This window comes from Marmota flaviventris, chromosome 3, assembly GCF_047511675.1.
Source record: "Marmota flaviventris isolate mMarFla1 chromosome 3, mMarFla1.hap1, whole genome shotgun sequence".
In the NCBI taxonomy this organism is placed as follows: domain Eukaryota; kingdom Metazoa; phylum Chordata; class Mammalia; order Rodentia; family Sciuridae; genus Marmota; species Marmota flaviventris.
In genome coordinates, this window is record NC_092500.1 from 89,196,780 (window position 1) to 89,207,061 (window position 10,282).

The window sequence follows — 10,282 nt, forward strand, 5'->3', positions numbered from 1 at the left end:
TTCATGGACACAGATTGCTTTTATACTTTAAAATAACCTTTAGTATTACCAAGGACAACAGATTGTAGAATTTTCAAAAATATTTTGAGTCAGGAGCAGTACTTTTGCACTTATTTTTAAAACTGCATCTTATTTCAGAAATCTAGTACAAAAAGGGATTGCTTAACAAGGATACCTATAACGGGCTGTTATTCTAATGCTCATAATCAAAACTTGACTACTAGCTGTTTACCATTTACCAAGTTTCAAAATACCATTTTCTCCTTTGTTCTTAAACTCAGATCTTTAAAATTTTGTTTTAAAACGACTTTTAAAAACTAAAGCTGTATAGCAAGAATGTACTAGTTTTAAAGACATCATCTTTTTATTCTGGAAACTTAATTGGTAGTAAATTTAAGATAATTCTTAACAGTTTTCTTGTACTGCTAACAAACAAGGGGCACAATCATACGTTCACTCTAGAAATGAAAAAGGCACTCTTAATTATTATAGGAAATCACTAGAATGTTTATACATAAAACATTGAGAACCATTGAGGTACACTGACCTCTAAAGGCGTAAGTAATTCAATGGTTCTCTGTTTAAAACCTCAGCTGCATTCCTCTTGCCATATGTATTGGATCCCACATTGGTAGTTGAGAGAATGGCACCAAGGTTGTGGCTGGAACGAACTAAAAAATTTGCCAGGCGTTGTGTTGCACATGTGGCAGTGTTGCATTTCCGTTTGTCCATCTGGTGATTGGTAATGCTGAACAAATATGAAAGGTTAGAGGCTTAGAATTGGGATTGGATACAGCCATGTGACCCCAAATACTCATACAGATGAAAAGAAAAAGAAATATTTTCACAGAAGTAGCTCAGTGTTTTGGTTTGCAAACATCTGGATGACAGATCCTTTTGATACCTTGAAGATGCAACAGAATCAATTTTTGACTAGGAAATAATACAGCCTCTTTCACTGTAGACAATGTTTCATTTTCCAGGATAATTCTTCCTTTGGAAATTCAGAATACATTTCTGATGAATGATGATGATGATGATGATATAGTGATGATAATAATGATAATAATAATAGTCTTTCTATTATATTCTTCTAAATCTTGTTGATAAACTTATTTTCTGACATATAAAAAGTATTCATAATGTAAAATTTATATCTAACCCAGAATATATAAAAATTGAAATATATGAAAATAAATATGTGTATATTTACACATATATATCATTTTATATTTATATAATTTTTGTATATGTATAATTTTAATTTCTCAGATCTTTCCAACAAGAAGTAAGCAATATTAGCTAATTTTTGTTAAGTTCCTTGAAATAATGAATCAGGAATGTCAAGAAAAAATATCAGAATGAAATTCTGCAATATACAAGATGGATAAGTTTTAATGATATTATGCTAAAGCGAAATAAACCAGTCACAGAAAAACAAATACTGCATGATTGCACATATATGAGCTATCTAAAATACTCAAATTCGACAGAATGGGAAGTTGTACTCCATGTATGAATAACATATCAAAATATATACTACTGTCATGTATAAATAAAAAGAACAAGTAAAAAGAATAAAATACTCAAATTTGAGACTTAAACAATGGAATTGTGTTTACCAGAGACTGCGGGATGGGGAAATAGAGAGTTTTGCTAATCAATGGACATGAAGTCTCTATTAAGAGGACTAAGCTGGGGCTGAGACTGTGGCTCAGCGGTAGAACACTTGCCTGACGTGTGAGGCACTGGGTTTGATTCTCAGCATGGCATATAAATAAATAAAATAAAAGTCTATCCACAACTAAAAAATATTTTTAAAAATGAATAAGCTGTAGAGCAGTGTGTCTACAGTCAAAGATAATGCATTATCCACTAAAAAATTTAAGTGTCTTTACCACAGTAAAATAAAATGGAGAATTTCAGATACTATAAAGTTACGTGTTATAAAGGGAAATCAATTGGTCACCTGTTCAGGCACTCTTTGCATTGTGGGAGTTCTATTCTTAGCACAAATACTTGAACATTTCTATCTTCTGGTCACTTAGATTTTATGCTTTCAATGATTTTAATGAAAGGGCTATGGTAAATGTTAAAAACAAAATCCTACCTGGCCCAACCTCTTAAAAGAGCCTGCCACTTCATGATAGCACTGTGGCTTGAGGACCAAGTCTTTATACTTGAGCCTTTGGTGGTACGTTCCAGATACAGACCATATACCAGTGTGCTTTCAAAGTGGTATTTTACTTACTGACTTATTGTAGTACTGAAGATTGAACCCAGGGACTTGCACATGTTGAGCTTTATCCCAGTGTTTCAAATTGGAATTTTAAATGGATACAGAACAATAAGATTGCTTTACTCATTTGGGAATCTTTAGGAAAATTATAGAAATATTTTAGTTTTTAACTCCATAGAAACCAAAGTGTTGCTAAAAATTTATATATAAGTAATAGTTACGAGGCCAAAAGCTCAATGTTCAGATGTGAATAAATATACATATTTTGGGTTAAATACAGTGGATTTATCTCAGTGTGTTTACTTTGTGAGGGAGAATATTTCATTATCTCTCTCTGGAGATAGCTTAAGTGTAAATTTTTTAAAGTTTCATGTGAAAAAAGAATTTAAAATTTTTTTACCACCTTATTATTTTCCAAATGTAGAAAATTCTTCAGACAGAATCAGGTGAACTAAATATTTATTGACTCTAAGTGTGTGCAGACAAAGCAATTATTCAGGCAAAGGAAATCCAGGCTGGGATCTGTTTTTTTGGTCTATATCTTATTCACACTATTCTAATATTTTTTTGAAGGTATAACTTTGAACAATGTGCATTTCAAAAGGATAGCTTAATGCTATAAAAAGTTATAATGCTATTTTCATACATTGGACATTAAGTTCTAAATGATTTTTTTTTCTTGAAAAACAACAGGAATTGGAATTTGGCCCTAATACCTCCAACTAATAGATGTAAAGCTGTAGGGGAAATTATCAGTCACATTAGGAAATTCAAAGGGGCTATCTATCCCAAGATGTGTTTAGCCAGTGCTTGGAGTATGAAATACTGTTCACTAAATGCTGAGCTGGGCTTTGATAATCAGTTGGAAGGTCAGTAGTAGAATTTAAAATTATTCTAGGAAAAATGTTATCTTATTTGAATTACCTAGAAGGACCACTGTTCTCCATAAAACAAATAGTAAGAACTTTCATGTTTGTTTGCTTCAGAACTGTGAATTTTTTTTCCAAATATCCTGTTCAGCATGAACAAAACTCTACCCAAAACAGTCATTTGGTTGGAAAATTATGGCTGAAATGGTTAGTAAAAGGCATTGCACCTCCACATTCAGGCATTTTTTTCTCATTGACTACTTGGGAAAACATGACTTGTCTGTCTACCTAATTATTGAAACACTAAAACTACAGACCACTTATAGGCACATACACACCAAGAAATTCTTGACCACAAGAGAATTTAAACAGCAATGGCAATAAGCTAAACTACAGCTCTTAAATTGTGTATGTTTAAAGACATTTCAGTTTCAGGTTTTTTTTTTAAATTAACATTTATCTGTGGGGATCTGTGAGATTCTATTGGGAGAGTCTAGTGACTATAGCTTAGCACTGGGAAATTATATTTTTGACTACCCTCTGATTATTTGCCAGATAGATACTTACAATAACATGTAAAGGGAAAGTGTGTGATCCTTTGCCTTAGTCATGAGTAAGAAGTAAAGAAATGCCAGGCATTGTGGCACACACCTGTAATCTAAGCAACTCAGGTGGCTGAGACAGGAGGATCTCAAGTTCAAAGCCAGTCTTAGCAATTTAGTGAGCCCCTAAACAATTTAGTGAGATTCTGTCTCAAAATGAAAAAACAAAAAGGTTGAGGATATGGCTCAGTGGTTGAGTACCCCTGGGTTCAATCCCTGGTACAAAAAATAAAAGTAACCATTTTCTGGTTTGTAAAGTCAGTTTATTGCTTCTTAATCCTATCTCATACCTGTACAAATGTTGCAAAAGTCTCAAATGAGATGATTGAATTTGATGAAGCAAATTACAGTGAATAATAAATATATATTAGCTTCATTTTTAAAAGGAGTTTAAAATTTGAGATATTTCTACAAAGGTTTTCTTAGCTTTTTATGAGATTTATAGGATGCTATATATTACTCAGGATGACTAATCATTCGTCCTTTAAAAAATGACCAAATATACTGATTTCAGGAAACACATTAAAAAGCAATTTGAAGAATGCTTTATAAGTATACCTAATTCAAAGTAAAAGACTGTGAGACCAGCATGATTTAATTTGATAATAAGTAATGTTATGAATTATTCTAATTCTGAATGAAATTCACCTCATAATAAGCACATATTCATAAAGGCATATTTGTAAAGGTACTTAGGAAATGTCTGTATCTAATGAAAGAAAAGATCAAGATATTAACACAAATACTAAGTAATACTGTTAATTTTCCTGTCATCATTCAATTGTTCTGATTATCAGAAACTTCATGTCAGTTTTAAAGTTATTTTTATCCGTGAAAAACCTTGAATTTTTATCCATGAAAAACCTTGAAAATTACAGTCAGTTCTGAGAACATCCTGTAAACTAAATAAGCCCTGAAATGACAAAGAAAATCCTTTGATGATTCCTACTATTTATTATAAGTAGGTACAGTAGAAACCTTTATACATTGCAGTGAACCACCACCCAACAGAAAACATCTCAAAGAAAATAAAGACAAGATGATAATGTTTCTAATGAGAAAAGTTCAAATATGACTAAAGCACATTCTTTTTAAAGACAGTTTGAATTCTCCTTGGTCTTGAAGTGTGTATATGTTCATTCTTACAAGACTATATGGGCAAAACTGATTTAGGCACAAACAAATCCTCATGACATTATTTATGTCAGATGTATGAATTTGGACTCCAGAATCTTTTATATAAGGAAGAAAACCTAAGTTTTAAGGGTTTTCCATTCATAACTTATAATTACTGCTAATCTTTTCACCTGATGTAGTTTTTACACTTCCTTAAAACTACCCTTTAGATGATATAACACCTTTAAATAGTAAGCCTTCCTAGGAAATCTTGATGCACAGGCTATATAATGAAAATATTTCAAGAATTATTAATCTACCTTTATAGCAGCTTAGAAGTAATCTCAAGAAGATTAACATTTTATAATTGTTTTATTAACAGAATAGCCAGCAGTATAGAATGAATCTCCAAATAGCAAATGGCTTTTTAACTAATTCCTCTTAAGTTTAACTTCTGAAAAACTTGAATTTGCCCCCTGATTATTTATATACACTTTAATTTCCAGAAGCAAATGTAAAAGTTCGGATATTTCCAAAGCCCTTTAAGGAAAAAAAGTCTATGTAAATATACACAACATTCTACTTGATATAAAATACATGCTTTACTTAATGTCTAGTTTGTTTCAATATCAGATTAATAGAGTAGAAATGACTACCTTTTAGTTTTTCCTGCTTCATGTTCTGGCTTTGCCCCTCTAAGTTCCAACAGCATATTTCTTGATAAAACTGGAACTATCCATTCCTGTCTGTTAGAAGTTCCAGCAGAGAGATTTATCAGTCACTGACAATATTCTTTAAAGAACACAGAATTCAAGGAACAACTGAACGGCTTTAAGTACTTCTTGTAGCATAATTTCACCAGAAATCTGATGGCACAAGGGCTGTTAGTTATATAGCAGTGTTAAATACTAATTTTCCCACACTTTACAAAAGAAACAGGATTTTAAAGTTAGTTACTAACCTTTCAATGGGGGTAGCTTTCAGATGGTTTAATGCCACAAAGAGCACAAGGATCACTACTGGTAGCTTTAGGACACACATGGCTTCTTGAATTTTCTGAAAAGAATAATCTAGCAGTGAAATCAGGAAATTTCTTACAGTTGAGATTGATGTAATTTTAAATCATAGCCTAATTTTAAAATTAAATATTTTAAAACATAATTTTAAAAAAATAATTTAAAACATAAAAATATTTTAAAACTTAATAATTCTTATTGGTAAAATCCTTTAATACTCTTCAGTTTTCCAATATTTTTTAAATGTTCATTTTCCCAATTTTCTTCTCTAAACAATCTAATAATTTATATTTTAATAATCAAATTTTAGCTTTCCTTTGAAATAAACCATATATTTAACTTCAAATCTTCTTTACTAAATAATACTTCCCAGAAATAAGAAATTCCTTACCTTTTAATGCTTCAGTGTCAGCAATATCAGAAAATGCCTTTGATAGCAAGAAAGCTGCATGAAAACAAGTCCAAACTTGCATTCACTAGAGTATTTGCCCCCTACTTGCTTATCAATAATCCAACTCTTATATACCCTTCACACCTTTCTCAGCTCTGACATCAGGCAGCTCAGAGAGACTTTGTCATCAATTTCCATCCCTACATAGAAAGTTCCTCATAGACAGCAGAAGCAGATGGGTATTATTACATTAATACATCAGTAAATATTAACACAGCAGATACAGAGTGTCTCTGTGCAGTTAATGATGTGTAATATACAGCAGAAGTTTCAATTTGTCATCTTTGTAAAATGTAAGCAGATTTTCAAGAATTACATGTATGTCATAGTAAGAACTTAAAAAAAGAAATAATTAAGAATAACAGTAAATGTGCTTTTATGCAGAGGAGAGTCAGAGACAATGAGGAGATATAACTAAATCCAGATGACCCCTGTGGCTTAATCCCATGACATTCAGAAACATATTGAATAGAAGGGTGAGGTTTATTTTGTTTAAAAATTATATAAAAACAAAAGTCATTTACAGTGAGGTGGGGGAGATTTAAGGCATAAAACAATGATTTTATATCTACAAATTCATATGTCAATATTTAAATAGAGATGCACATATATATATACACATACATATACATAAAAACATATATATATATATACACACACAAATATATACATATACAAATACACACACATTCTCTCTCTCTCTCTCTCTCTCAGTTTTCAGGGACTTTTCCCATTAGTTAGTATACAGAAATATCACAGTTATTTTGAAGGAAGATATTTTTTCCCTTTTACCTTCTTAAGAAAATTATGAATGACTTGATTCAGCAGAATATCTCTAGTTTGCCTTTTGAAATAATTTGTTCTTTTTATTTTCACCAAATGTGCTTCCCTTTTTCTTGTGTTTCTTTTTAAAATTTTTTTGATTCTTTTTAATTTTACAGGACAGTGGAATATATTTTGACATATCTAATATACATGGAGTATAACTTCCCATTTTTGTAGTTGTACATGATGTGGAGTTTACTGGTCGTGTATTCATATATGAACATAGAAAAGTTATGTCCAATTCATTCTACTGTCTACCATGTACGGCAACTAAAGGAAACTCAAACTGTCAGTGAAACGGTGTATGTTTGTGTTATCTAAAAATGATGGAAGTTCTCCAAGTTAAAAAAAAATAGTAAGCTTATTGATTTCATGTACTTCTTTAAAGCTTAGTAACACCATTTGAGGGTGTTAGAAGAAATTTCAAGAGAAAGAGAGTAACTTGTTTCTAATACTTGTTTTAATATTTGATGATTCTGCAATTTTAATATTTCTGTGAAGTTTACTGATATTCCAAAAGGGAAGAAAATGAAATAAAGGTTTTGGAATGTAAATCATTTCTTATAATGTATATAACAGTTATATATAGTAGTTTAGAAATGATATAGAGGCCTAGACATATTAAATATTGTCCAATGTCAGACAACCAATTAATGCTACATCCTGAACCAATTCTCAGATTTTCTTTCTCATGGTTGAGCATTCATTTAGTCCTAGATCCCTGCCTCTAATCTACCTATTTATTTATTTTACTTTCATAGCCCTTTTTCACTCTGAGATGTTAAGAGTGCCAAATGTTATGTTAAAAAATGAATTCTCCCTCACTCCCTAGGAAGTTAATATTATAAGAAAAATTTTTACAAAGGACCTGATATTTTTACTATGTGTCAGGCATAGTTATTTAATTGATATGTGATACCTCCTTCATCTTCACACCTCTAAGGTAGGCAAAATTTGCTCCAATTTATAGCTAGTAAAACTGAAAATTAGAGAATATAATTGGTTTGCTTAAGGTTACACAGCTACTGAAGGGTCAGAGTGAAGTTCAAATTCTCATCACCTATGCCAGGATGTTTATCTCTTTGTTAAAAAGGATCTCTATTCCCATATACTGAATTGCCAATTGCTTTCTCTAAATTAGGTATCTTATTACAACACCTTGAGTGATTTGGTTATAGCCAGATGTGGCCTTATGCTGATCTTGTATAATTTTTAGGAAGATCAATGCCTATCCTAATATCAAATTGCTTCCAGTTTTTACATACTTCCTATATTAATGGAAGTGAAGTTAGTTTATGTGGTCATTTAAATCCTCTTAACCTGGCATCTCCATTTCTGGATCAGGAGCTCCTTCCTACAGAACAAATACCATCATTGCTCATCTTGTGTCTACTAGTTAGAGTGTGAAAAGGTTTTGGCAGCTTTGTCCTCCCATGGGAGCTTCTTAAAAATGCAAAACTCAGGACCCATCTCAGACCCACTGAATCAGAATGTGCATCTTTCCTTAGTATATACACTAAGATTGAGAAAAACTGTCCTGTAATATATTACATTGATTCAATAAATGTTTGTTGAGGACTAACTCTGTGGCAGGGATTATTATAAGTAACAAAGATATGACAGTTAATCAAGCAAATTTCTGCTCTTGTAGCTTAGAGTCTGTGGAAGAAATAGAGTAAGCAAGTGAACAGGTAGATATGCAACTAAAATGTAAGTGCTATGAAAAGAAATAATATAGTGGTGTGAGAAAAAAAATGGTGGAATTTAAGTTGAATTCTCAAAGCAAAAGAGCAATCAAAGAAAGAGTAATGGAAATTGTTCAGAACCAGCAAAGAACATGTGTAAGGCCTTAAGGAAGGAAGATGGCGGCAAGGGGAGTGCATTGCCCCCGTGTGCTGCTTCACTGTGTGGGAGTATGACAAGTCAGGACGGCTAAAGGATATCTTGTTAGGAATTTCCAGCAATAGTGGGGTGCTCCGGAACCTGGAGGAAGGATTTCCATCGCACGAGGATCAGCTACGGGGACTCAAACGCGAGAGGTTTGTCACACGGAGGGTAAAACTGCTTATTCAGCAAATCGCCCCGCGGCTAGAGTCTGCAGCGCGCGCTGGGATAGAGACGCAGGGTTACAGCGCTGCAGTTTCTGCCAGCCGCGCAAGCACCGTACTCAGGGCTGAATTCTGGGTTCGAGACAGGGGAAGGAAGCGGTCCATCTCGGTTCTCCACACCGGTCAGACCACAGAGGAGGCCAGCAGCCACCATGTTGGTAAACTGACGTCACCACCCCTGTTTTCGACTGACCGCAGCTCATTCAGCCATAGAACAGGTAATTTCAGGCTGCAATTCACCTGCGGCTTGCAGACAGATTGCTAGGGTTCAGCGCCTGGGTGCTTCTTAGAACCTGATCTTATCGGAGTGAACACCGAGCGCAGGGTGGCCGAGTTCCGGCTCCCGGAACTGTCCCGGAACCGCCCTGGCCCAGGGCTGCTGAGCCTGCGGAGGCTGCTTCTTGGACCCTGCTCCTATCAGAGCATACACCAAGCACTAAGCAACCGAATTCCGGCTCCCGGAACTGAGCCAGCGGGGACTGCTTCTTGGAGCTTACACTTATAGGAGCTTACACCGAGCATGGAGTGGCCGAGTTCCGGCTCCCGGAACTTCCCTGGCCCGGGGCTAGGAGCCCGCGGAAACTGCTTCTCGGTCCGGGTCCTGCTGAGGGCCGGTCAGGACTCACCCGTTGCTTTGGTTGCCCGGCAAGGGGAACAAAATGCTGCCATTCGCATAGGATATTAACATGGCAGAGATCTGATGTCAGCAGAAAGCGGCGGAGGAGAGAACTTTATCAATACCAGCAGTGACATAAGCAGTTGGTCTCCTGGTAGGGGGGGTGAGGCACAGTCACCCGAGTCTCCTCAATTTGTCGTCGAGCCAGAGGGGAGGAGCCGGGCCGCCGCCAGCGCCCGGAGCAGGCCCAGCGGCTCGCCAGTGTGGTAACCGTGTGACCCCAATTGGAGAGGGGGCGGAGCGGAGCCACCACCCGCACCCGTAAGGTGGGCAGACCCGCGACCCAGTGGTACATGGGCGTGGTAGGAGGGGCAGGGCAGAGCCGCCCTTCGCGCTTGCAAGGTAAACAGACCTGTGACAGCCTAGCGGGTCAGGCCCAG

The 10,282-nt window shown here is 35.1% G+C and overlaps 1 protein-coding gene across 1 annotated transcript; it reads right to left on the reverse strand.

The window, feature by feature from the left end:
• Nucleotides 1–549: 549 nt before the first annotated feature.
• Nucleotides 550–5,867, reverse strand: Iapp (islet amyloid polypeptide). Its single transcript, XM_027934074.1, has 2 exons — nucleotides 5,788–5,867; nucleotides 550–748 (listed from the first exon to the last, which is right to left on the reverse strand). The coding sequence occupies exons 1-2, from the start codon at nucleotides 5,865–5,867 to the stop codon at nucleotides 550–552; spliced, it is 279 nt and encodes a 92-aa protein (XP_027789875.1).
• Between the last annotated feature and the right edge of the window lie 4,415 nt (nucleotides 5,868–10,282).